The following is a 25,803-nucleotide window of genomic DNA, read 5'->3' as shown; positions in this document are numbered from 1 at the left end:
CGTCACGATCAACACGACCGCTCAAAACCACGGACTGCCATAAATCAAATGTAGAAACGAATATATTAAAATATGACAGAAACTGCTCCAAAATAAATATAAAAACAAAAAAAGATAAAATAATAAATATATGAGAATAACAAATATACAGTACAACAATATCAATAAGTATTAATAATTGTAACATTAGAGAAAATATTAAACAATAGTTTAAAAAAACAATAAAAGGTCAAAAATCAGTGTTTAAGGCTAACCTTTCCACGTGAGCCGACTACCGTTCACTCAGTATCCATCAGATCGTCTTCCACCATGTCAGATTTCAAAAAGATTGCAGCTGACTGATGAAGAAATGTGGATTTTGCTCTTTTCGGGCGAAAAACCGTATCATTGAGCTGGAGTATGTACTGGCTAAATTTAGGCCGATCATATAAAGTGAGTGGCGATGAGCTTGAGTTCGCTGAAAACCACATCTAAAAAAATACACGTGGGGTTTTGGAAGGTTCGCTAGTAGATGCGACTGAGGTCTGAATTTTTGAACTTTGATCGGGAACATCTGTTTAGGTGGAAACATCGGGCGCCTGGGTTGCCACAGATTTACAAGAAATAGCTGTAACAGTAGGAAAGGACACATAAAGCGAGGAAGGGATGTTTCGCTTTAAGCGACGCTTAGCATCGGGAGCAGATGTACTAGATTTTAAAACGTAACTAAAATTTGTCATTTAAAAAAAAAAAAAAAAAAATCAGTATACTCTACAACGTTAAGAAAAATACAGCACAGACTATATAAGATATTACTTGCATATATTTATTAAATGTGGTGAAAAGTGGGACTCTTCCTTTCTTCATAGTAAAAAGTAGGACACGAATCTCTGGTAATTTGTAAACTACTAAAATAAGTGCCACATATTTATTACATATCTTACAATGATTTCTATTTTAGTTTTGTTACATATATTCTTGGTTATCATTGTTTACTACAAAAATGAATAATGAATTAATTACAAATTCGTCCCAAAGTGATTAACGTTTTGAAGAACTAAGATGAAATAAAAATTGCCAAAAATAATTACTTTTTAGAACTTTGGCTATTTCTGTTGATTTGCTTAATCTTTTCTGAAAAACAGTCTTCAATTGGAATGAACCACAAACCTGAATAATTGTTGTCATAAGTTGTGTAAATATATATATATATATATATATATATATATATATATATATATATATACAATATTTCACATGCCTCGTTCTTCAAGTTACGTATTTATAATCAAAGTTGATTTTAAACATTTCTAACATCAACATAATATAACGCTGAATTTTTATACGAAAAAGTTACAAAAATAAAAACTAAAAACATATGCTTGAAGTTGAGCTTTTTCTTACAATCTCGTGTTCTAAACTTCAATTACTTTCTGCTTCTTTGATGCAATGAAATGTTTTAATCTTACAATATTTTCTCCGTGTAATACATAATTCTTTTCATCTCAATTAACCATTCTGCACCGGTATATTGAGTTCTAGACCTGATATTGAGAGATGCAGACAATTACGTGTACATAACTTAGTTCTCATATGATTCTGAGAAGTTCTTAATCCTTCATAGAACTCAGTTCTGACAAAGTAGGAAGATTCATAAATAGTCAACGGGGACATGAAATACATTGGTTAGAATTTCAACAAATGCATGTCTCGCCATCTACATAGTACTAATAACCTTCTCTTATTCTACTCTTACTTTACTCTATTCTTATTTCTTTCTATTCTGAAAGAACTTAATGTCATTTCTCAAAATAATAATGGAAAGTAAATGTAAATGAATTTGTATACATAGTTGCATAATATGCGCATTCCTTTACCTTAAATTATAAAGTTTTAAAACTAAAAGAATCCTACTTTTGAAAACAAGAAAGCACTTAATAAAAATTACATTTTTTACTAAGTTTTCACAAAACAGACAGCGCTGAATGCGTAAACAAACAATAAAGAATCTAGATAGACGTTGCTGTTAAGTTTGAACTAACTTACAAATGCTATTAAGTTAACATTTTATTATCAAGGAACGTAACCTTTTTTTAAAAAAATACATTACATTTTAAGACTAAAAGAATAAAATATGTGAGTTGTTCATCAATATTAATTCCAGCCATCTAGTGGAAACTTTAACTTAATGTTCAAGTAAATACCGGTATTTAATTGACGAATAGAAAAGTAGATTTTCTCTTTAGCAATCCTAGCACTTAAAAGTATCTTTTACGCTTATTACCAAGCAGCAATACTATAACTTTTCAACACAATCCACAGAAACACAAAATATTTTCTCTACCGTATTTGAATTGATTTGTTCTTTCATATCTATTTGCTTTCTCCTTATTCCAATTGTAGCTTGTCAAATTTCATAGCCAACCTTCGACCACGACCTTGTGTTTTCGTAGCTAAAACACTGATGTCGCTTCCTGTAGCTACTCCTCTTCCAGCAACAGCAAGTGGTACATCAGGTACATTTTGGAACAGACCTCCACGCCCAAAGGATTTGTTGAGATTTATAGCATGTAATGCAGGGTAATAGTCTTCTTGAAGCCCTAGTTTACTTCGTTCAGACGCCACAAATGCTTCCTGAGCACGACTTTTAGTTAAAGGCCTTCGCAATGGTCTAAACTCATCGTCGTCGTCTTCATCATCACCATCACTCAGCTTCTCTGGACTACGATGAATAGTTCTAACGTGACCTTTCTGAACACACTTTCCAGTCACGATCTTCTCGTTTCTGTTCTTAGAACCTTTCTTTCCTTCCACACGCGTCCATCCACTATCATCATCTTCTTCCTCTTCGGTATCGTTCTTGAATTCAGCTTTCCGTGGAGCAGAGTCTGTTGTTGGTGGACAATGTGCCCCTGGGATCTTATCTATATCCATTAATTGACAACAGTTTTCTGCTATTGTAAAGCACCACCTCTTCACAACAGAGAGGCTACAAAAATGGAATGCTTCTGTGTCTGCATGCCATGAACACGAAAGACCTTTGGTGAACAGAAATGGATCACTTTGGATTTCCGTTTCAGCTACACTCTCTGCTGGAAAGCCTTTACTGGCATCTCCGTTGTCCTTTGCAATAGCATTTTTGAGTTCAAACAATAATCTATGTACTGTATAAAATCTAAATGCATCAGGATCATCCCCACTTAGATCACAACATTGTGTTATAACATTAGTAACACACTCAGTATAGTCTCCGGATGTATAAAGTGGTACTAACCTATACTTTGTACTATTACGATTTCCAGTAATGAAATGTTTGACTCCTTTTAAAATTTCAACGTAGTCTTTCTCACCCATATCCAACGGCGGTAACTCAATTTGATGTGTTTCTTCGGACCACTTCCTAGCCTCAAATGTATAGCCCATGGGCAATTTCACTGGATCAATGAATGTGTGGTACTCTCTTTGGATGCCATTCTCAAGAGTGAAATCAACAATTGCTAGTTCACATGGATAGTAGACACCATCTTCGGTTCTGCAGTAATAATTACAGTGTATAAAGTAGAAGCTACGCTTGGGTAACACATTGGTTTGCACACAATGATTTATCTCTTCTCGAATGTCACTATACATCTTGACTTGAGATGTTCTGCCTTCTTCTTCGTCTTGCGTCCGACCTACGCTAACGCCTGTTCTCTTCAACTTATTTTCTGAATGATTTTCCCAAACTCTATACTCATTAGCCATGCTCTCATAAATGGCCTTCTCATCGACTGACATGTTGTTCCATCTTTGTGTTGCTATATCGGAAATTTGTTCCAATCCTCCTTCAATGGGGCGACCTTCTCTTTCATAATTATCTTGTAGATGCTTCATGAAGAAGTACAATCCATTTTTCACGAACTTCTTCTTTTTTTGAGGCATTTTGATATACGTTTACTCACTTCCCCACCACTTATTCACGTAAACAATAGCTGAAATACGAATTTGGCTTAGTTGCCAGTGGTAACTCAATATTGCCAGGTATATTTTAGAATAATATTTGATCCGTCATTTTCTGAACAGATAAACCAACTTTATTTCACCAGCCAACCCTTTTATGTTTTATTATGGATATTGCATTGTTTTATTGTTTGTTTTATGTGGATTATAAGCAAATGCTTGCATACGATCAGAGTTCATTCAATAGCTGATATCTAACTGAAACTGGGGAGCTGATTCCCATGCAAAAAATTGATTTCTTGTCAGTGACAAAACGAAAAAAAAAGAAAAAAAGAAAAGAAAGAAAGAAAGAGGAAAGCATTGTTTTGCACTTTAATATGGAATCAAGAATGTGATTTAAAGCTTGAATACTTAAAGAAATAAACATGCACGAAATATGTATTCGGGGCTTGTCAATAGTAGGTCTAAAAATAGGCCTAGAGTACATTTTGAATAGAGACATCAGAAAATTGTCAAAGAAACATAAAACAAGAAGTAAATGCATTTATTGTGTATTAGGTGTTTCTTCCACATCATTTTGATAGGGCGATGGGGTAAAAAAAAAATACCTAATTATCTGACTATCTAAGTCCGGAAGTGTTTGCGGTGTGGTAACTTCATTCTTCTATTGCAAAACCAATGGCTTCTGAGTACGTTTGCATATTGCTGTTGTATCCTTCCCCCAAAATGGGAAAAAATTGTACAAAACACAAGGCTTTTATTACGTGTACTTTTTTATACGGTACCGTAGACATTTCTAATCTCCAATATTTCTCTGGTATACTTGACCTTGAACATTATATTAATATTTTGTAGTTTATTGGTAAACGTAACCTTTATGCCTCTCATTTTGTTATGCTTGATCATTTCCTGAGAAAGGAGAACAAGAACTCAATGTTTTCTGTTCAGATGTTCCGACAGTCAGGGGCGGATCCAGGACCAACTTCTGGGGGGGGGCGGTGGGTTGCTATATTGCTACTGGCTCCAAACTTTGGTACGGGTTTTATTTATATATATAAAATAAGAAAGTTTCGTCTTCTAGGGGGCAATTGCTCCCCTGGATCCGCCCCTGCCGACAGTTGCTTACAACATAGAATTAAGGGCGGTTTTATAATATAGTCAAAAAGTCACGTGTCTTCCCAATTAAAACGAGAAAAACTATTCTAAAAACCACACCTGTATACTAATGAGGAAGGACAACAAAAATTAGCTATTTTAATCTGGACTCTGTAATTTTTTTTCAAGGACGAAAGAAATTAGTATATTTTTAAAGGATCGTGTTTTCCTTGTGACGCCTATATAGAAATGATTATATGAAAACAATAAATTTCTTATTTAGAAACCCCGCACGTAAACAATAAATTCATTATTTAGAAAACTCCTCGTCCATATTTCCTCCCCGATAAACAGAACATTTACGAAGACACATATCGGAGGCAGAGGGTTGCATGCTACCCTTTACACTTTAAACTTTACAAACATTAACGAGATATAACACTTTTATAATAGGTCCAATAATTACGTCTTACACTTGACTCGTGGAAGATGCGGTTGACCAATATGAAATTTAGAGCTATGTCGTCGATAGTTCACTATCAAAAGGACCACTTCTACCGAATTAGTCTAAATGGAGTAACCAAGTTGGCAGAAAGCATGGTGATTGGCTTAGCAACGTGGACATTAGTCCCAGGCGTAGTCAATTCATTTCGCGCTGTCAGTGAAATCGGGGATTTCCCTTTGGTAGAAACACAACACATGCTGGTAAGGGCAAAGTTCAGTCAGCCTTCAGTGCCGGTGCGATTAACATTAGTAAGTGATACATTTTGTGAATTGCACCCTCCAAATAGGCGCAGAAACTAAAACTATGTATTACTAATAATTAACGTCAAATTGTTACGTACACAAGTAGTAGTAATATTATGAATAGTAATTTATCATTAATAATATTTGGTCTCCTTATTCGCAAAAAAAGAAATAAAGTTTAAATTATACTGCGCCGCAAAGTGGTATGCTGATGAAGTTATTTCTTTCCAATGGAAATTAGGAAAATTTGTCCACATGTTATTTGGAAAAATGAAATAATCAATCATCACTAATGAAATAGCGATTACAAATTTGTCAACCGCGTCTTCCGTGACCGCCGCGAGTGACGTGTAAAACATAATTATTGGGCATATAATTAAAGTATTACATCATGTTAATGTTTGTAAAGTTTAAAGAGTAAAGTATTTTGTGTATTTTTTTTAAGTGTTGTGGATTAAAATATAAAATGCAAGTTTTACGCACCCCTTCCAAATCATATAATTATACAGGACCATCTGACATGAACATAGGCGTGCGCAACGTGGGTGCCATGGGTGCCTTGGCACCCCCATTAGACAAACTCTTTTATGTAGAATTAGCATATTACAAACTAAGAAGAGATTACGTGTAAATTAATTCCCGTCTGCATGTGTGCCGTGCGTCGCCGACGCAGCGTCGGGTGCAATGACGCTATCTTTTCTTAGGGGAAAGAGGAGGGAGGACGACATTCCATATGGTGGTACTTTAGATCTGGCACCCACATTCCCAATGTCCTGCGAACTCTAGTGGACATGAAACACGTATAGCATGATTCATCATTCCATAACACACGTTTCCATTGGTCTAGGGTCCAATTTCGTTTAGCCTTACCCCATGCCAACCTTCTGACTTTGTTCGTTGGAGTGATGTGTGGCATATGGGAAGCTGTTCTATCATGGAAACCAAGTGCATGCAGTTATGTCCTGACAGTGTTCACTGAAAGTGATGGGCCCACTGCATGCGTAACTCGTGCTGGATGGCAGTTTGACGGCGATTGCTGGATATCATTCGTTTCAGCACTCTCCGGTCCCTGTCTGTCAATTTCTCGGGTCGTCCGGGCTAGGGATGCGCACGAGACGAGTCGAGACAGAATTATTCTAACAAAATTTGAGTCGAAACAAAGCTCTCCTAATAGAGAAATATACATTTTTCAAGTCTAGACATCGCTTTTACAGCACATTTTCGAGACGAGACAGCCTCAAATCTTGTCTCGTGCGCATCCCTAGTCCGGGCCGTTTAGGGACACTGGTGAAGTTTCTATTTCAGGATTACAGCACCCACCGTTGATTTTTTTTGGGGGGGCGTAGTTGGGTACTAATGGCACGATTCGGCAACCCCGCGATATGACAGCCAATGATGACTCCCCTATAGAACTCACTAAGTTCTTGTTTGTGCACCATTCTCAGTCAAACTGATTCCTAGCCTGACGCACGATCACTGATAATGTCTTTCTGCACCGAAACAAATGACTGGCGTCGTGCAGGTGGCTCTGGATTCCTTATGGCGATGTCCTAGCAAACTGACCGGTGACTTTTTGGTAGATAGTGTAGATAACATAATAATATAAATTTATATATGAAGGCATGAAAATATTTAACTTTTTGTTTCATTTCAGCATATTTAAATTATTCCCAATACAACTCAATAATATTTATATTATTGAACTGTATTGGTACTAGCGGCACAATTGGTACTAGTGGCTATATACTCGGCCTAGTTGGTATTTCCTAGCCAATACTGAGAGTAACCTAGCATGGGATAAGTTGATTCCTAAATAGAAACTGACAGAAATCGAACCTCGGACACGTTACATACTATGAGCGCACTTATACATGTAAAAACCTATAGATGAATATTTCGGACAACATTTCTTCCAAATTTCTAACATTCTGTTGCAAACTTTCTTTTCGGAAAAACTTTCGTAGTTTCACCGTATGTGTAAATGGTACAAACATTAGCACAATATTTTAGAACACATTATTCAGGTGTGAGTCCTCTACCCCAGCTTCATACCAACTAATACTATATGTTTTATTGGTTAGATATTTATTTCTATAAGTGGATCACGAAGTTCATGTAATGGACATGATGTTTTAAATATCCAGCTTTTAATAAAAAGAACGTCGAGATTAACAATTGCTAATTCTTATACAGATCGAAGCAATGAAAGTGTTACAAAAAGTTTAAATCCAAATTACTAACAAACTCTTGCGCCGTATGCTTATGCATTCAGAAACACCGTCTCGATCGACTATTTGCTTCTGGTATGCAATCCAACTCGCTCTCCTCCTCTACTTGTCTAAAGCAGTCTGTGCGACTGCCGCGGTGGCTCAGGATAGAGCGTTCACCTCCGGTGCTTGGGAGTCCCTGGTTCGATCCCAGTTCGCGCCGTGTGGACTGTGTGGTGAACAAACACCGTGCTCGAGGGTTTTCTCGGGGTTCTTCCGTTTCCTCCCACTTTCTTCATTCCACCATTTCACTCATCTCTCATCATCACCATCTCATTTAGCCTAACCGGCATAACCGTGGGACGTAAAACTTAAAGATTTCATTTCATTTTTTATTTTCTTTCAGGTTTTATGCCATAAAATTTTATACGTTCTATTTGAAAAAAATATAAATTTGTATTGGGATGGCAACACTGCTTGTATTACACTACTGCCATGTTCTTGGTCATGTATCGACCTCCCGTACGTATCAGGTTACCTGCACATATTTTTTACTTTCTGCCTTTTTCCGGCGTTTTTGTGGAATAACTCGGCACCTCACCCGGTCAATAAGAAGTCAATAAGAAAGGAGTAGATTGCAGGACTACTAGGTGGAGAAAGCTACTCAAGAAAATGGAGAAGGAATTAATTTGGAACGAAATAAGAAGGAAGAAGAGGGAAATAAACGAGATAAAGGAAAGAAATAAGAGCAAAAGAGAAGAAATAGAAGAAAGTCTGAGCATTTTTATAAGAGAATTCACAATGAAGGACATGAAAGTGTGGGAGGAAATGTTCAGAAGAAAAGAAGAGAGATTAAGAGAGAAGGGTAACAGAATAGGCTGGAAACAAGAAGAGACAATAGACGAGAAAAGAGTGGTAATCATAGGAGATATTGAAATTACTGAGGAAGAGAAGCAGTTTTTAAGTCTAGGATATAGATTCAGAGTAGCAAAAGAGGAGGTAGATAAGGAAGAAGCGGTTTATAGAATACAGGAAGCACTTCAGGAAATAAAAGATGAAGAAGATAGGAACAGGATTCGGAGGAAACTAGTAAATATAGTAAATAACAAATCAAGAAGACAAGGAGGCAATCTGACTGACAAAGAGAAAATGGAAATGAAAAGGATAAGAACGAGAAAGGACATAGTAGTGGAACAGGCAGACAAAGGGGGAGCTATAGTTGTGATGGATAAAGTATGGTATGAAGAAAGACTTGGAGATCTGAAATACGAGACATATGAAGATGTGGCGGAAAAAGGACAAGAAGAGATAAAGAAAAAAAATTATAGAGGACTGCAAAAAGAAAGGATTCAAGAGGTTAGTGAGAGAAGAAGGAAAGCTACCTAGGATGAAAGGATTTCCAAAAATCCACAAAGAAGTAGTGAAGTTGAGACCGGTGTTTAACTGCAGGAATAATATGTTAGAACTGTTGAAGAAAAAGCGTAAGAGGATAGCCGAGGCAGTGAGAGGAGGACAAGAAAGTAGGAGAGTAAAGAATACGCAAGAGGTTAAGAGAATGATAGATAAATTAGGAAGAAGAAATGAGAGCACAGTGCTATATAGTCTGGATGTTACGAGTATGTTCCCGAGCCTTAAGAGAGAAGAAATATTGAGAATAATAGAAGAGGAAATAGGTGAAAAGAGAATAGAAAATTGGGACAGTAAGAAGGTAAGAAAAGGATTAGAGACATTGTGGAAGATTGGATACTGTATAATCAGAGACAGGATTGTTAAAATAAAGGAAGGACTTAATATAGGATCTTATGAGATATAATAATGAATCGATGGGAGAAGGAGACGATAGAAAGAGGAGGAGAAAGACTGCTTCTTTTTTTCCGTTATGTGGACGACTGTTAAGGAATATGGAAGGGAACGAAAAGGCAGCTGGAGAAATTCATAAGGGACGTGGAAGATGAAAAGAAAGGGATTAGACTAGAAAATGAAATAGAAGTAGACAAGGAGATAAACTATTTAGATATGAAAATAAAGAAGTCGGAAGGAGGAAAGTTCATTACATCCTGGTACCAAAAAGAGTGTGCAGCGGGAGTGTATTGCCACAAACGAAGTGATGTGGATGAGGGTACAAAGAAGAATTTCATATAAAGCATGGAAGAAAGAATAGGAGACCTAAACACAAATGAAGAACAGAGGAAAACAGACTTAAAGAAGTTCTGGACACAACTAAGGAGAAATTGATACAGCGAAGAGGATAGGGTCACAAGAAACATAACAAGAGAGAGAAGGAAAGAGGAAGAAGACAAGAACAGAAAATGGTTTGGAATAGAAAGCCTAGGCAAAGAAACAGAGAAGATAAAGCGAATACTTCCGAAAGCAGGAATTAGGACGTACAAGAAAGGAGGAAGCAGAATAATTAAACTAGTCAGAAGAACTAAGAGAAAAGCAATAGCGGACAAAGATGAAATGGAAGTAATATATAGAGTAGGATGCGCGGAGTGTAACAAAATTTACATAGGAGAAACAAAAAAGAAAATGCAAGATAGGATTAAACAGCACTAGGATGATGTAAGATTAAAAAGGAACAACAAAGCGATATACAAGCATAAGAAAGAGACAAACCACAGGATAGGGTGGGAAGGAGCAGAGGTCATAGAAGTAGAGAACAGAACTTTGGTAAGAAAATGGAAGGAAGCCAGGGAAATTATGAAGGCAGGAGACAAGGTGATGAATTGGAATGCAGGATTCTCGATAAATAAAAAGTGGGAGAAGATTCTGCTTAAAGAAGAAGAAATGAAAAGAGAGAAGAAAGAAAGAGGAAAAATTAATAAGGAAAATAAGTATAATTAGAGGACAGAATGTATCCAACGAAAAAAGTAAACTTTTAATTTGGACACGTGTGCAGCTAAAAAGTGAAAGTGAAAGCCACACAAGTGTTACTTTTTAATGAAGGGGTGGAGCCTAATTAAAAGTTGATCTCCGGAGAGTATATAAGTGATGATCAACTTCCAAGCAGCCAGAAGGAGTGGAAGTCTGATGAAGACACAGTTGTTGTGCCGAAACTGTTACGTGATACTGTTTTTTTTTTTTTTTTTTTTTTTTTACATATTATCACATAGATTTGCTCAATGTGTTATTGTGTATTAGTACAAAATGGAAACAAGGCCTGATAGAATAGTTAAAATCTACTTCTATAATTTTTTTCTGAAAAAAAATAGTTGGAAGTATTTTACAATTATCTACTTATAGCCTTTTCGGGTACAGAATAATACCCATTCAATACTACATAGACGTAGTAGCTTGTAGAATTGGATCCCATCCCAAAACTTGGATCTGCCCAACAAAAGTTTCTGGGTGCTCGCCTGGATAATTGTTACATCGGGTAGGTCTTCCTCTTCAGTGAGCAGCGATAAAATTCTAATTTTCACTGATGTGACTTTTCTCAACAGCCGCCACTGTTGTATACTCTCTTAGTTACAATTGTAAGAGTAAGAGCATAGAAAACAGCCTAAGTTTTATGTATTGTCTGTCACATGCATACACACGTGGTGGAATTAACGCTCTGTATTGGTGAAAAATCATTAAGGAAATATATGTCATGGTGGAATCAATACAATGAAACATCGCAGTAAGAATAGCATTACCCATCCGGAATATTTTCTTTATGATAGATGATAGAAACATTAAAAAAAAAAAAAAGCCTAAATGATAAACATTAGGAGGGTCTTTGCTTGAAAAAATTCGTTGACATTAATGTAGTGGACGAAATATGCTTGTTTCAGAAACTTATTAATTCTTTTTAATTTACAGCATTTAAACATTCCGATTGTAATAACAGCTAATTTACATTTACAAAGTATATTGAAGAGTGAGATATAACTGTTAAAACACAAAAAGCTTACGTTAGTTACATTAAATTCGTTTTATTATTAGAGCTATCTATATAGGAAACTACAATTTTGTTGAAAAACACAAATTATTAAGTTACCTGTATATCTGTGTTCTAATTGCACTCAAATTAGTAAAAGAAATACCTAGCACTTAATTTTCAATATCATTCTCTTTAATACTATATGAGATATTACTCCTATAACCAGATGCCAATAGGTCTCACTTAGATTCTAAGAGAGTTAAGCACAAATAGAAGATTTAGCTTGAAATACATTTCTGCAGTTAAAACCAAAAAAGTCAAACCTAGACAGTGTTAGTCAATTTAAAATAAAAGCGTCGGATTTATGAAACAGAAAAGCACGCTCCATATCTTCAAAATATTCATTACATTGAGGCGTTTCAAAACTCACACTGGCCAGAAATATTTCCAGAAGGGGATTGATCCAGTAAAAATTTACAAATAAAATACATATTGCCCTTACGCGAGTAGAATAACATAATCATGATACAAGAAACAAACAAAATTTTTCTATTGTAGAACACAGAACTGTACTATGTGAAAACAGGGGTGTCATTTAGGGGGGGGGGCATTTGCCTCCCTGAGTTTGAGATGTATATAGATTTTATCAAGAGAATAGTAGTAAATCAGTGAAAAACGCGAAATTTTACTTATATCAAGGGGTCTTGCCCTCCCCAAGCAAAATCTGAAATGACGCTCCTGTGTGAAAAAGGGTGTAAATATGCGGGTAACATGCTTTACAATAAACTTCCCAAAGATATAAAGGCTCAGGACTCTGTTGCTAAATTTAAAAAAAGAACTCCAGAAATATTTATTACAACGCTGCTTTTATTCGGTAGAGGAATACATGAACTGCTAACTACATAAAATTTTTACATGATCTAAGTACAATACAATACAATACAATGCAATGACTACTTGTCTTTAGGGTTAGATATACATGGAAGGATTTCTACATACGCTGTAACTTTATTTTTAACAATATTGTGCAAAATGTAGCCATAATTATTAACCTACTTTATGTAATTTACATAATTACATTGTTATTGTTTCTTTTACTTTTGTATTTATATATAAATGATGTGTCCACTTCAGATGCATTGTAAAATAGTGCTAAGTGTATGAAAAAAGGACGAAAATAAATACAATACAATATCATATATATGAAATACGTATCTTCCAAATAATATTTTATATTATTGTAGTTTTGAATTTTGATCTTTGTCATAATTGAACTAAAGACTCTGGACAAAATAGACCGTCTCATATACTGATTTCCATCCCAGAAAGAATTTAATTAAATTTATTTTTACAATGTAATGCTAATAACCAGCGCCGTAACTTAGATTTTTCTGGGAGGGGCAAGCATTAATATTTGGGCCCCCTAGAAAATGCTGTTTTGGGCACTCCTGCAAAATTCGAAAATAGACCCTTCTTTCCATCTTTCTCTTACTCTTTGTGAGTCACCCCGGAGTCTGTGGACCCTGGACCCATTCCATACATGATAAATTAATTAAGGGGACAATATTGACAAATCTCAAAGCCATACGAATAAATATTATTTCTAGGGCACCTAATAGTAGACTTTTTTCTTTTTACTGAAATGGGACCATGATTCATTTTTGTTTTATTTACCTTTTGTATTATGTTTTGTTTATGTAAGGTAGTGAACCTGTTTGATGCTTCATTTATAATTTCATGTTCGTATCGTATATGGAGAAAGAAATTTTTTTCTTAAAGTGGGCTCCTCTCGAACGGCGGGGAGTTTCTCTGGGTGAGGGCAGTTGCTCTCCCTGCACCCACAAGTTACGGCCCTGCTAATAACCAATGTAATAGAAAGTACAGTGCGATGAAACGATATTAAAGTTTTTAAAGGTATAATTTTGATATACTTGCATGCATACAACAAATTTAACATTTTATCTCTAAAATAGGACAATTGGAAAGAAGGAATAGGACAATAGGAAATAGGATATAGTTTAATTAAAGCAAAATCTTGGAGTATAAAACTACAACGTGGGATTATTAACAGAAGGACTTCTGTTATCCTTCTTATTACAATGAAACAAGGTAATCCTTTGAACTCGTAAACAAATCCTCTATTTCACTTTTACAGCGTCAAATCTATTTTGTAAATATTATGGTTTGACCAATTAGTCCAATACTGTTGTAAAAAATATAATGAAAATGTACTAGAATTCATCATTAAAATCTGTGTTAGATGTAAACCTTTGAATAAGATCAAACGCCCACTTAGGTTGGTCAGATGGGACCATGTGGCCAGCGTTGCGCACCAAGAGTTCAGTAAAATATCCACCTGATTTAGAATATCCAGCCAATTCATCATCTACGTACCACTTATAACGATGAGCATTAGCGTATTCGTTAGCAGCACTGAAGTTCAAGGTTTGAAAGTAGCTGAGAGATAATGAATATGGAATTTGTAAGTCAATTTGCCCACTGAAATATAACACTCTGTAATTTTCCAACAAAACTTCCACCCAAGGTTTAACGCTCTTCATGGTATCGTTAGCGAGATGGGTATATACATTATCTCCACTGTCATATATGGTGTCTCCAACATGGATAGCTTGCCGGACATAATCTTGTTGAACATAATCATTATAATATTCTGGTCTGGGCGCAGAAGTGTATAGAAAATTATACATGTATACTCCTGCTTGGTCATGAAATTCGTTCAATATTTCACCTCGAAGCTGCAATGCAAATTTTATTTCATTTAGTGCATGCTAGAAACAATCGTAAATACATATATAGAATATATCACATTTAGAATAGAATAACTATTTTTTGGTACAAAAGTTAAATTTGAACAACTTACAAAAAAAAATATCATTTAAAACAATTGCAATGATGATTCTTTGAAACAAGTTTACTTTCTGCATAAGAAATCCCTCGTGCTCAATGGTTACTGTTAGCGTTCGAAGTTAGAGATCTGAATTCAATTCTCGGAGAAACTCGTGTGTTGCGGATCACATGATACCCTGTAGATCCACCTCTCATATGTCTGTTTCTTCTTTTTTTTAAAAGGTAAACTAAGCAAACTTTTAGATTTAAATACGTAGTGTGATTGAAAAGTTTTAAGACAGTTGGCAACACTGCTCAGGAGGAGTAGATATAATCGCCCGTTAGCATGCAAGCGGTGGCTTGGTGTATCCTTGAGACATGTTGAAACATGCACCAAGATATCTTTATTCCGTATGGCGTAGCAACCCGTTGAGTGCGGACGTGTGTGTGTGTTTTGGCGGATTTGTAAGAGCGCAAAATGGATGGAAAATTGGAACAACGCGTTTGTGTGAAATTTTGTTTTAAAACTGGGAAATCTGCTTCGGAGACATACGAACTCTTAAAAACAGCTTTTGGAGACAAATGTCTGAGCCAGTCAAACGCGTTTATCTGGTTTCACGAATTCAAAAATGCCCGCGAGTCAGTAGAGGATGACCCCCGGTCTGGCCGGCCTTCAACATCAAAAACTAACGAAAATATTGCGAAAGTTGGCGATTTAGTACGCTCGAACCGTAGACTTACAATTAAGGAGATGGCTGAAGACCTGAATTTAAGTTTCTATGCGGTTCAGTCAATTTTAACTGATGATTTGGACATGCGTCGAGTGTCCGCGAAATTCATTCCAAAAGTGTTGTCACACGAGCAGCAACAACACAGACTTGAAGTGTCCCAACAACTGTTTAATCGAGCCGAAATGGACTCAGATTTCTTGAAAAGGCTAATAACAGGTGATGAATCATGGGTTTATGGGTATGACCCAAAAACAAAGGCCCAATCTTCTCAGTGGAAGAGCCCAGAGTCACCATGACCAAAGAAAGCGTGACGAAGGCGGTTGAATGTGAAGACAATGGTGTTTTTTTTTTTTCGATTCTAAGAGTATTCTACATCATGAATTTGCCCCTAGAGGACAGACAGTCAACCAGGGATACTACAAAAGTGGCCTTTAGTGTCTGCGCGAAAATGTGTGGCGGAAAAGGCTTGCCCTCTGGAAAGAAAAGATTTGGATTTTCCACCACGACAATGCACCAGTTCATTGTGCGTTCTCGATCCAGGAATTTTTGGCCAAATTCAACATTCCTGTGCTTCCCCAACCCCCGTATTCCCTAGATTTGGTACCGGCCGACTTCTACCTCTTTCCTAAATTAAAATTGTCATTGAAAAAGAAGAGATTTAACTCAATTGAGGACATTCAAGCAAATACGGAGAGAGTGCTTCACACCATCACGGAAAATAATTTTCAGAAATGCTTTCAGAAGTAGAAACACCGTTGGAATCGGTGTGTTCATTCAGCAGGGGACTACTTTGAAGTAGGAGATCCATCGCAATAGCCTGTAAGTACTGCCATTTTTAAATTACAAGTCCAGTCTTAAAACTGGAAAACTATAAGACATATTGAAAGTGGTTGAAGAAATATCTAAAGAACTAGTACGCTCTCTACCTAAATATCCATGTTTCAGAGTTAGGTTGTACCGGCGCAACGAATTTTATAGAGGGAGCTGGGGTATCGGAACCCTGATTTAAGTACGTATAGGAAGAAAGAAGATATGTTTTGATTTTTAAAAAAATGTCTAATTTGGTTTATTATGCTGTTATACCGTGTACATGAGTATTATCATTTGTAAATTTCATATTATCACTAATATTAATATCTGCAATTCTGCAACCACACATAGCAACACTTTAACATCAAAGAAAAGTAGTTGATAACACTTGCAAACCGAGTTCTAACAGTTAATACCATTTGATAACGGTGATCTAAGAAAGATGAATGTCATACGAACAAAAATGATAAAAAATAATTGCAGAGATACAGAAATCTGAAATGCTGTGAAAACGAATATCAGGACAAAGGATTCGAAAAAACTACTTAGCGAAGAGCGGGTGTAGCATGGTACATTCACTGACATCTCACTTTTTCTATTGCAAATAAATTATGAAAGAAATGATAGAATGAAATGTTGGAGGAAACGGGAGTATCAAAAATGACTACAAAATGCTATTTCAATGTATATAGGGTGTTTCAAAACAACATTGACAGCGTTTGGGAAGTGGGAAATGATTTTTGACTCCAAGATAAGTCAAAAAGCGCAGACCAACTTAGGTTCACAAATGCTTCCTTTCGGAGTTATAGGCTGCTAAAAACATGAAAAAATAAACTTTAAACGTCCATAGATCCAAAAAATATGGGAACTACAGTAGTCGGATCAAGACTTCACTTAGGAACTAATATGTACGTTATCCAAAAATACATGTTTCAGAATCCTAAGGTATTCATGCAACAAATTTTATAGAGGAAGTTTAGCTACGGGCATATTATTTGAAATACTCACAAATTATCTCTATAAAAATTGTTGCAGAAGTACCGCAGGATTCTGAAACTCAGATATTTGGATAGGTCACATATTAGTTCCTGTTCATTTTGCGGGACAAAGGAAAACCCTGGAACGCCCTAGACAATTTTTCTTGGTATCATCACATCAACATATCACAGTTTCAAGCAATTCCATCGAAATCCAGAATGTTGTTATTTTGGGCTGTTTTCCAAAAAGTGGTCCTGTACTGGCCAAACTGCCAGTGATGGATGGTTTTGCAAATTGAGACTTTTTCTCAGGATCATAATATTTGCAACAAATCACAGCTTCAAGCAATTCTAGCGAAATCCAGAATAATGTTACCTTCTGCTGTTTTAAAAATCTGGCCCTGTAGTGGCCAAACGATCAGTGATTGGTGGTTATGCCCATTAAGAGTTTTTCTCAAGATCACAATATCTACAACGTATCACGGTTTCAGTCATTTTTACCGAAATCCAGAATGTTATTTTGGGCTGTTTTCAAAAAAAGCGATCCTGTAGTGGCCAAACAGTCAGTGATTTGTGTTTGTGCTCCTTGAGACTTTTTCTCAGGAACACCATATCTACAACATATCACGGCTTAAAGCAATTCCACCGAAATCCAACTTTCGTAAGAATTATGCTGGGTCCTTTGTCATTTCGAAGGGGGCATTGCCCCTGTAACCGTTTTCTCGCAAAAACAACAAAACTCGTATTTCCTAGTTTGAAGTCATCTTTGCATCGGCAGAGTTTCGTTTCTTTAATGTGGCCCATTTAATCAAGGGGACTCTTTTTTGAAAAGGGGCCCTTTGACCTTAACCTATTTTCCGAAATAAAAAAATACGTATCGATTTATTTTTGGTCTAGTATATTGGTGCCAAGTTTGAAAAAAATCGGATGAGGAGAAACCTTTGTGAAGCTATCTCCTTTACACTTTCACTTTTTGGACTTAACGGGTTTTTACGCCAAAGTCTTTAATTCTAGGATTGTTTGCCAGCTATATAAATCCAGACCACGAACTTAACATTGCTGCAGCTCCATCAGTACATATTCCTACAATTCTGTCCTAAGACAAATCATTAAAAAAGAGACAGAGAGAGAAAACATCAGGATCTTTGGATTGGATGAAATCTCCATCTTTTTTGAAAACAAAACTTCTTCCAGTAACCTCTTTTCATTTACGAACCGACAGTACACTACCAATCAGATATGTCCTAGGGCAAACAATGGGGGCTTTTTATCTTTTCAACTACCTGATCTTTTAAATCCAAGACCATTTCATTAATTTTACGTTTCACAGTATTTTCTGAAAGCGAGTTTGTCAATTTTTATCTGGCTTTCTTCCCCAAGTACAATTTTAATTGCCTTATAAGAATGCAAGGTTTGATAAGTGTGACCAATAGTATGGGATTTTTTCTTTTATCTTGTGGCTATTAGAAGAGAAAGTTCATATGATGCTTTTGCCACCTTCTCATTTTGTTCGTGAAGGGTTCCAGAGGAGTCCAACTTCATACGTTTTAGCTGTCTCCAAAATATGGTGAAGTTTTCCGTTGCACTTCGTCCAAATCTAAAGCAAAAACTGATCGCATACCGTAGCTTGATATTCGTGTCACTCACTGTGAGAACGTACAAACAAAACCTGATTCAGTAAAAACAACCGCTACGGATAACCAACATAAAGCTAGCAAGTTCCCACTTACACTAGTGATGTATCACATGATCACCCACTTTCCCTCCAAGTCCCCTTGCGCAATGTTGCCAGTCTCTACTTTATTTACCCATCTTGTATGTTAAACTTACCAGAAAGGCATCATAATATCTTCCATCTTGAATTGCAGCCACAGCTTCGTCTTGCAGCTGGTGTAAATAGTCTCTGGTGTTACCATCAATGAAACCAATTTGATAGTAAACGTCGGCATAATTTAACATAGATATCCTGTCACTCACAGCATTGCCAAGAGCCATACCTGCAACAATGATATAGTTTATCCTATTGGCTACGTTCAATACACTATTTATTATTGATAAACGTTATGTGCCAATTTCAAATTTAATTTATTGTACATACTTTTTATAAGATAATTAAAGATTATAGGAAACGTAAGCTGATTAATGACTGATGCTCTACGGGTCCTCAGTGGACATCGCACATCCGGTGGAAGACTGTTACAAGTCAAAAATACACATTTGTGGAAAGATGACTTTTAAAGTTTGTTATCCTATCAAAATCGCTCCCTGGAATACTGGTATTTCTGCCGTCTAGAGGTTAATTAGTTTAGTTACGTTTATGCGAAAATGCCACCAGGTAGAGCTCGCTTCTATCTCTCTCTCTCTCTCTATTAGCTCTTGAGCGATGATAACTCAAAATCTCCATTTTTGAGTTGTAACGCTATTCCACTGGGTGTACGATATATATATATATATATATATATATATATATATATATATATATATCAACATGAAAACTTTTCTTACTGTTCTTACGATAATTGTTTTCCTTACAACTTGTTCAACTAGCTAGGTCATATTGTTTTTTTTATTTTTATATTTCAAAAGTCTGTAAATGTATTTTTAAAAATCCTTCTAGTAGGTGGAATTTTTACTTAATTGGTACTTTGTCTTCAGAAACTGCTTGTATTGACAAATTAAAAATAAAGTTGGACACTAAATTATAGTAATTTCACAGTGGTGGTTTATAGAGTTTTAAAACTTGTATGTAAACCATATACATCACTTGTACATATTTACCAGATCTGTACTAAATGTACATTTAAATCTAATACAAGATAAAGTTTTAGTCTTATTTCACAGCTTATCATACAGAACAGTTTTTTTAAATATTATTCAATGCAGCTTAGCCTTTGGCGAGATGGTTGCAGTGATACTTCATAGAGACAGAGAAATTTGGAAGGGGGGAAATACCAATTTTGAAATTTTAAACGAAAAACTGCAAAACTCGATAGGAACTACCTTCGTTCGTGTTTGGACAGATAATTTTGGACCTAGTGTCTTATGCAATTGAATTCATTGCTTGCGTTTATTCAATCTTCCAAATTAAATCCAAAATCAGTATTTGTGTATTAAAATTATACAGCGATTCTGTTCGTTACAGTCAAGGAGAGAATATAATCGTTTTGCGTACATGTAGTAGTTTCTAGGCAATTACGATCCTTATGACAACATTATCTGTATTACTATATCTGAAATATAATCAAAAATATATGTTTTTCCGGAATGTTGCATCATCCAACTGTCAAGGGAAGCAGTGTAGTAAGTTTTGAACAACTTGACAACCTTAATGTCAAGAGTTTCTAAAACCTGTGTTCTTGTTACATCTTCAGTAGAACAGACACTTTTACAGATGGAGGTAATGCAGAATGTAGCGAAATTTATTGATTCCTTATATATAAAAAAAAAAAGAGAATGGGAGAAAAAATCAAGCATTCTTTAATCTCCGGGCGCAGAGGCTATGAGTGTGTGTATTCTGAACTAGAGATGGGCAGAATCGAGTCCAAGAATCGATTCCACTCGATTCCTTACTGTACCCGATTCTCTGTGCTCGGTTTCTCTGGACTCGATTCTGGATTCGGTTTACTTATTCTCACTCAGTGGCCTGCGTTGATGATCCTACGTTCATGACTTCATGTACGCGCTTTCTGGATTCGATTCTGGATCGGTTCTGTATTCGGTTTTATTATGCTCAATCAGTGGCTCACCTCCCTGGCAGTGCATTCAACAAGCTGCGTATACAGAACACATTTCTGCTATTCATATATCAACTGATGGGAAACTAATCCTTAAGCAGCGTAAAGAGCTTTGACTGAACTCACTAAAGTAGCGTACTCCTTGTTTCGTCTTGTTATCAGCGGAGGGAGGGAAAGACCAGTAAAGCAAGCCATGCAAGGAGTAAGAATCGAGTCCAGCAGAAACAGTAAGATAAGAAGTATGGAAGCAACAAATGCGGCACAGCGAATTGCAACATGCTTCTGTGCATATGATGGGCATTTTTTTTAATATAGCGTAGAATGTTCGTTTATTCACTTTAAAGCCATGATTTATTACCTAAGTTTGTCCGATTCAGTTGAAGAGAATTTTAATCGAAGAAGGAAATATTTCATAACAGAATAAAGGAAAATTTTAGCAAATATGAATAATATTTTTCTAACTGAGGTAAATGACAACATTCGTCATATTTCTTTAACATCTCTGTGACCAATTACGCATTCACCCAGCCGAAATGCCCCGTACCTAACAGAAGATGTTATTAGGTTAGAAATATTTTTACATAGGTTAACAATACGCCCTTTCCCAGCAGATAAGTGTAATGTCATTACAAGTGAAACTGTTATGCCTGTAACTCGCACTTTAAACAATGATTTCCATATCAGTTTGGGTTGTGAAAAAGCGCATTAAAATTAAACCAATCGATCAATCAATGAATATCGGGAAGAATGAAGTAATTACTTATAGGCCTACACGAAAAAGCAGAATCGAATTAAATGACGATATCAGCTCAGTTTCCCTGTAACGTATTGCAATGTAGACGATTTAATTATAACTAATCATTCTTACATTTAACCAACACACAATAAACTATGATTCATAAATGAACTCTACTCGTAATCGACTATTATTATTATTATTATTATTATTATTTATTATTATTATTATTATTATTATTATTATTATTATTATTATTATTATTATTATTATTATTATTATTATTATTATTATTTAGTTTAACATCCTGTGAGCATGAACCGAGGCTAAGAGATACGGTAATAATGAGGTGGATAATAATAAAATAATAATAGTGGAATGACAAAAGTGGGTGGAAACAAGAGAACCCCAATAAAACCCCTACACAGTGTTTATCCATCACAAAGCCCGCTTCTTCTTTTAGCACAGAACTATAAACTTTCAATATATATAAATAATAGCTTAAATTATTTTTGCCACTCAGAAAACTGGGGAGGGGGTAAGCCCCCCGACCCCAGACTAGATCCGCCACTGATTTATGATAGGCTTTGCAGTACCTACCACAAATGCTGCATGCGTAATTCAACTCTAGACTTACTACATATCTCATAATTCCTATGGTTCATTATTATTATTGTGAGTGTATTTTAACTAGTGAATTGTGAGTAATGAGTCCAGAGGCTTTTCTAGAAATTAAAAACTGTGGGGGGCCAACCAGACTTCAGACTATGATATGTATATCATGAGTTCACTATATACTTTCAAAAATACATAAAAAATAGCTTAAATTATTTTTGTCACTCAAAAACTGGGGGACCGAGGGCTCTGGCCCCGGGCTACAACTGCCACTGAATTAGTCGAAAAACAAGTAACGACACTGAGTCGTTGTACTGATTAGCGACGTATGCAGGAATTTATTTTGAGGGGTCCAAAGTTTTTCCGGGTGCATTCAAATTCAATATGAGAATAAATTATATTAAAATTTGTAAAATTACCCCTAAAATTATATTAAATTACAGACAGATCGAGATTTCGGGGAGGGGGTCCGAACCCCAAGAACCCACCCTGCGTACGTCCTTGGTACTGACCACATATCATTCTGTTGAACGTTATTATCTGGCGGGATAAAGCCATTCATAGGATGAAGGCTATAATAATTATAGCAAATGTATGTGTTAAAATACGCGTATGGAACACCTGTAATTTAGAAATTGTAATTATCTTGTATATTGGTGCCATTGATGGTGTTAATGTCGTCCCTTTATTCAAGTCTGACTGACCAGTAACGAAAAAAGAGGCTGATAAAGCATCTGCTTTCCTGTACTTCCACTCCGAGCACAGCTGGTCTCGATTCTGCTTGTGCTCACTTTTCACAAACCGAGTCCAGGACATCTGAATCCAGAATCGATTCTGTTTGTGCTCGGAATTGTTTTCTCATAAATGAGTTCTGAGCTCCGTACTCGATTCCCTACGCTTGCTCTGATTGGCTGGAATTGATTCCGAATTCCCTTGAACAGCATGCACCGTACAGTGAACAGCATACACCATAACTCCACCCACTCGCTTGGCGACACTTGGCGAGTGGTAAAGAGTGAACTTCAGTTGCCTCGTGTGCTTGCGTGTTACAAAGCGTGTGATTCAGTGTACAGAAACAACGGGAATGCAAATAAATGTAAAAAGGAGGGTAAACAATGAAATATATGGGTATGCATAAAAAAGAGGGTGAGCAATATAAAAAGATTCTTCTAATTCGTGTTGCTAATCGTGAAAAAGACAGACATGTGTACTTTATTAACTAAAATCCTACCATATATATATATATATCTATCTATATATCCATATATATATATATATATATATATATATATATAGATAGATAGATAGATAGATAGATAGATAGATAGATAGATAGATAGATAGATAGATAGATAGATAGATATTGATATATTACAATGCCAACTACTTAAAATTATTATTATTTAACGTTGAATACAAATTGTTTGCCACTTAAGTACCGTTAGATCGCAAGAGAACGCTGGGGGGGGGGTAGATATGAAGAAAACCGATTCCGATCCGAGTCCAGAATCGATTCTCTACCTGCAGAATCGAGTACGTACTCGATTCTCAAAAGTACTCGATTCTGCCCATCTCTATTCTGAACCACCAGCTGTTACAAGGCAGTTGTCTCGGTGTTCGTAGCTAGCCACGCCCCTTAAAGGACTCGTGCGTGCTTCGCGCGATGACGTAAGCTGCCTCTTACCTGCTTGGCTGCAACGAATGCTTCGTGGCAGTGCAAAACAGGTAATTACTAGGGAAACAACGGAATCAGGGCTTTTGAGTCAAAATGAACGATCGTAATATACTATTTTTGTTTAAAAGGTTTAAGAAAGAAAATATAAACGAAATGTAATTAGTAGTAACTTGTAGTAACAATACAGTTTCAATATTATACTATTAACGTTTATTTCACGACTCAAAACTCCTGGTTTTGTGGCTGTTAAAAAAAAGGGAATATAACACAATAAAGAATATAAAAAAGGGAGAAGTTTAACTGAAAGTCTACACCAACGTTAGTTTGTAAATGTTTGCTCTATAATTCAAGGCGATTATGCAATGAAAAAACCTTTCAGCTTGTCTAAATTGGTTGTTGATTCCATTAAAAGGGTTTATTTAAAAACTAGTTCTATTTATTACTGAGAAATTAAATTCATGATTATATATCGAGTGCAAGAGGGACTGGGTGCGTCTTGTGTTTGTATCTTAAGAGTCCTAGGTTCGATCCCGTTAATGATTAGTGAATACTCGTCCCAGAATAAGTGATTACACGCATATAGAAAGTTTTTATTTAAATTGAAGGATTAATTTGAGGCTAATTTGGTACTATTTAGTTAAGACTAGTAACGTTCTGGGTTCGATAAGTATGGTATTGGATGCAATTACATTTAGCCAGTTAATGGAACCTCTTGAATTATACGTATGTCTATACATATATTTAAATCTTCTAAAATACTAGAAAAATTATTGGGTACTAAGAATATATCTAGACTATTAACTTGGTAAATCGCTATTTTAACAGAAAATAGAAGTAATTTTCTTAATTGATGAGCATTCTACTTCGCGTACTTTTGCTTGGAAGAAATTAAGTACCATATATATATATTTCCGAGCCGTGGGCTCGCCTGTTTAAATACTAACGTTATCCGAGATATTATCGAGCAATTTCGGTTGGGCTCGACTGTTCAGATTTGTTTTAGTTGGCCATGTATATATTCCTCTCAGTTACTAACAAAAATCAGGCAGCCACAGACGCTTATTGAAATAAAATTATTGTTATTGCTATTTTTAACAATTTGTTTGATTTCTCTGGGATTGCGAAACGAACTCATACTTCCCGGTATTACTTCCAGTTCTTTTGAACTGAATGTCTTTAAGGCATTATTTAGGGTATTACATATAAAAGTTACCTGTTTTGCACTGCCGTTTCAGTGTTGCTTGCTTAGCTTGGGCATAAAAGGGCAGGCTTGCAATACACGCATCCCAGAAAATTTGACTAGTGAAATCAAACAAGGTCAAATGGTTGTAGTACTATACTAGATTTGACTGTTGCTATATAAAATTAAAGGTTTCCGATATTGTGTTACTGTTATATATATATTTATCAATATTGGATTGTAATGAAGATCGTAATATGTCCTTTAATTTTTAATATGTAAATGTTTCGGGTGAATTTGATCCCCTTAAACCATTAGTAATGCAAGCATGTGCACCGGGTCAGGTGGGGACCTATAGTAGAGTGCATAATACTAGTTCTCGGATAGGAGATTTAATAAATATAACGGATCGTAATCAAGCTGAATCTTCATTGGTAACTATGGATAGGTCACCTATAAGATTTGAATTTAATAAGGATTTATCGAGGGCATTATATAGTACTATTCAATTGCAAATAAATCAATTGCCACTCGTTGATGGCATGAATAGTGACATGCTATTTGAAATCCTAGTGGGTATCGATGATATGATAGAAAGACAAGCTATTCCGTCAGATGCGGTATTAGTGGCTAGTCTAAGCCGAACCAAGGGAGAATTATATCGTG

The 25,803-nt window shown here is 35.8% G+C and overlaps 2 protein-coding genes across 2 annotated transcripts in view; both read right to left on the bottom strand.

Annotated features, from left to right (window-relative positions):
- Positions 1–1,181: 1,181 nt before the first annotated feature.
- On the bottom strand, positions 1,182–3,961 carry LOC145668931 (protein maelstrom homolog). The gene has a single exon (XM_081737210.1). The coding sequence runs from the start codon at positions 3,898–3,900 to the stop codon at positions 2,368–2,370; it is 1,533 nt and encodes a 510-aa protein (XP_081593336.1). The 5' UTR covers positions 3,901–3,961; the 3' UTR covers positions 1,182–2,367.
- Positions 3,962–12,576: 8,615 nt separating this feature from the next.
- LOC145668927 (venom serine carboxypeptidase-like) overlaps positions 12,577–25,803 on the bottom strand; it is a 57,788-nt gene continuing 44,561 nt past the window's right edge. The window contains exons 5-6 of the mRNA XM_081737209.1: positions 19,028–19,194; positions 12,577–14,588 (exon numbers count right to left, since the gene is read on the bottom strand). Coding sequence (XP_081593335.1) covers positions 14,064–14,588; positions 19,028–19,194 — 692 coding nt within the window. The 3' untranslated portion in view covers positions 12,577–14,063. The remainder of the gene's footprint in view (positions 14,589–19,027; positions 19,195–25,803) is intronic.

Source organism: Thermobia domestica, chromosome 13 (assembly GCF_964235325.1).
Source record: "Thermobia domestica chromosome 13, izTheDome1.hap1.1, whole genome shotgun sequence".
NCBI classification, from domain to species: Eukaryota; Metazoa; Arthropoda; class Insecta; order Zygentoma; family Lepismatidae; genus Thermobia; species Thermobia domestica.
This window is presented reverse-complemented; position numbering and strand designations above follow the sequence as displayed.

Excerpts from the sequence above, each read along its gene's own strand:
- LOC145668931 (XM_081737210.1), bottom strand. The coding sequence starts at position 3,900 with ATGCCTCAAAAAAAGAAGAAGTTCGTGAAAAATGGATTGTACTTCTTC.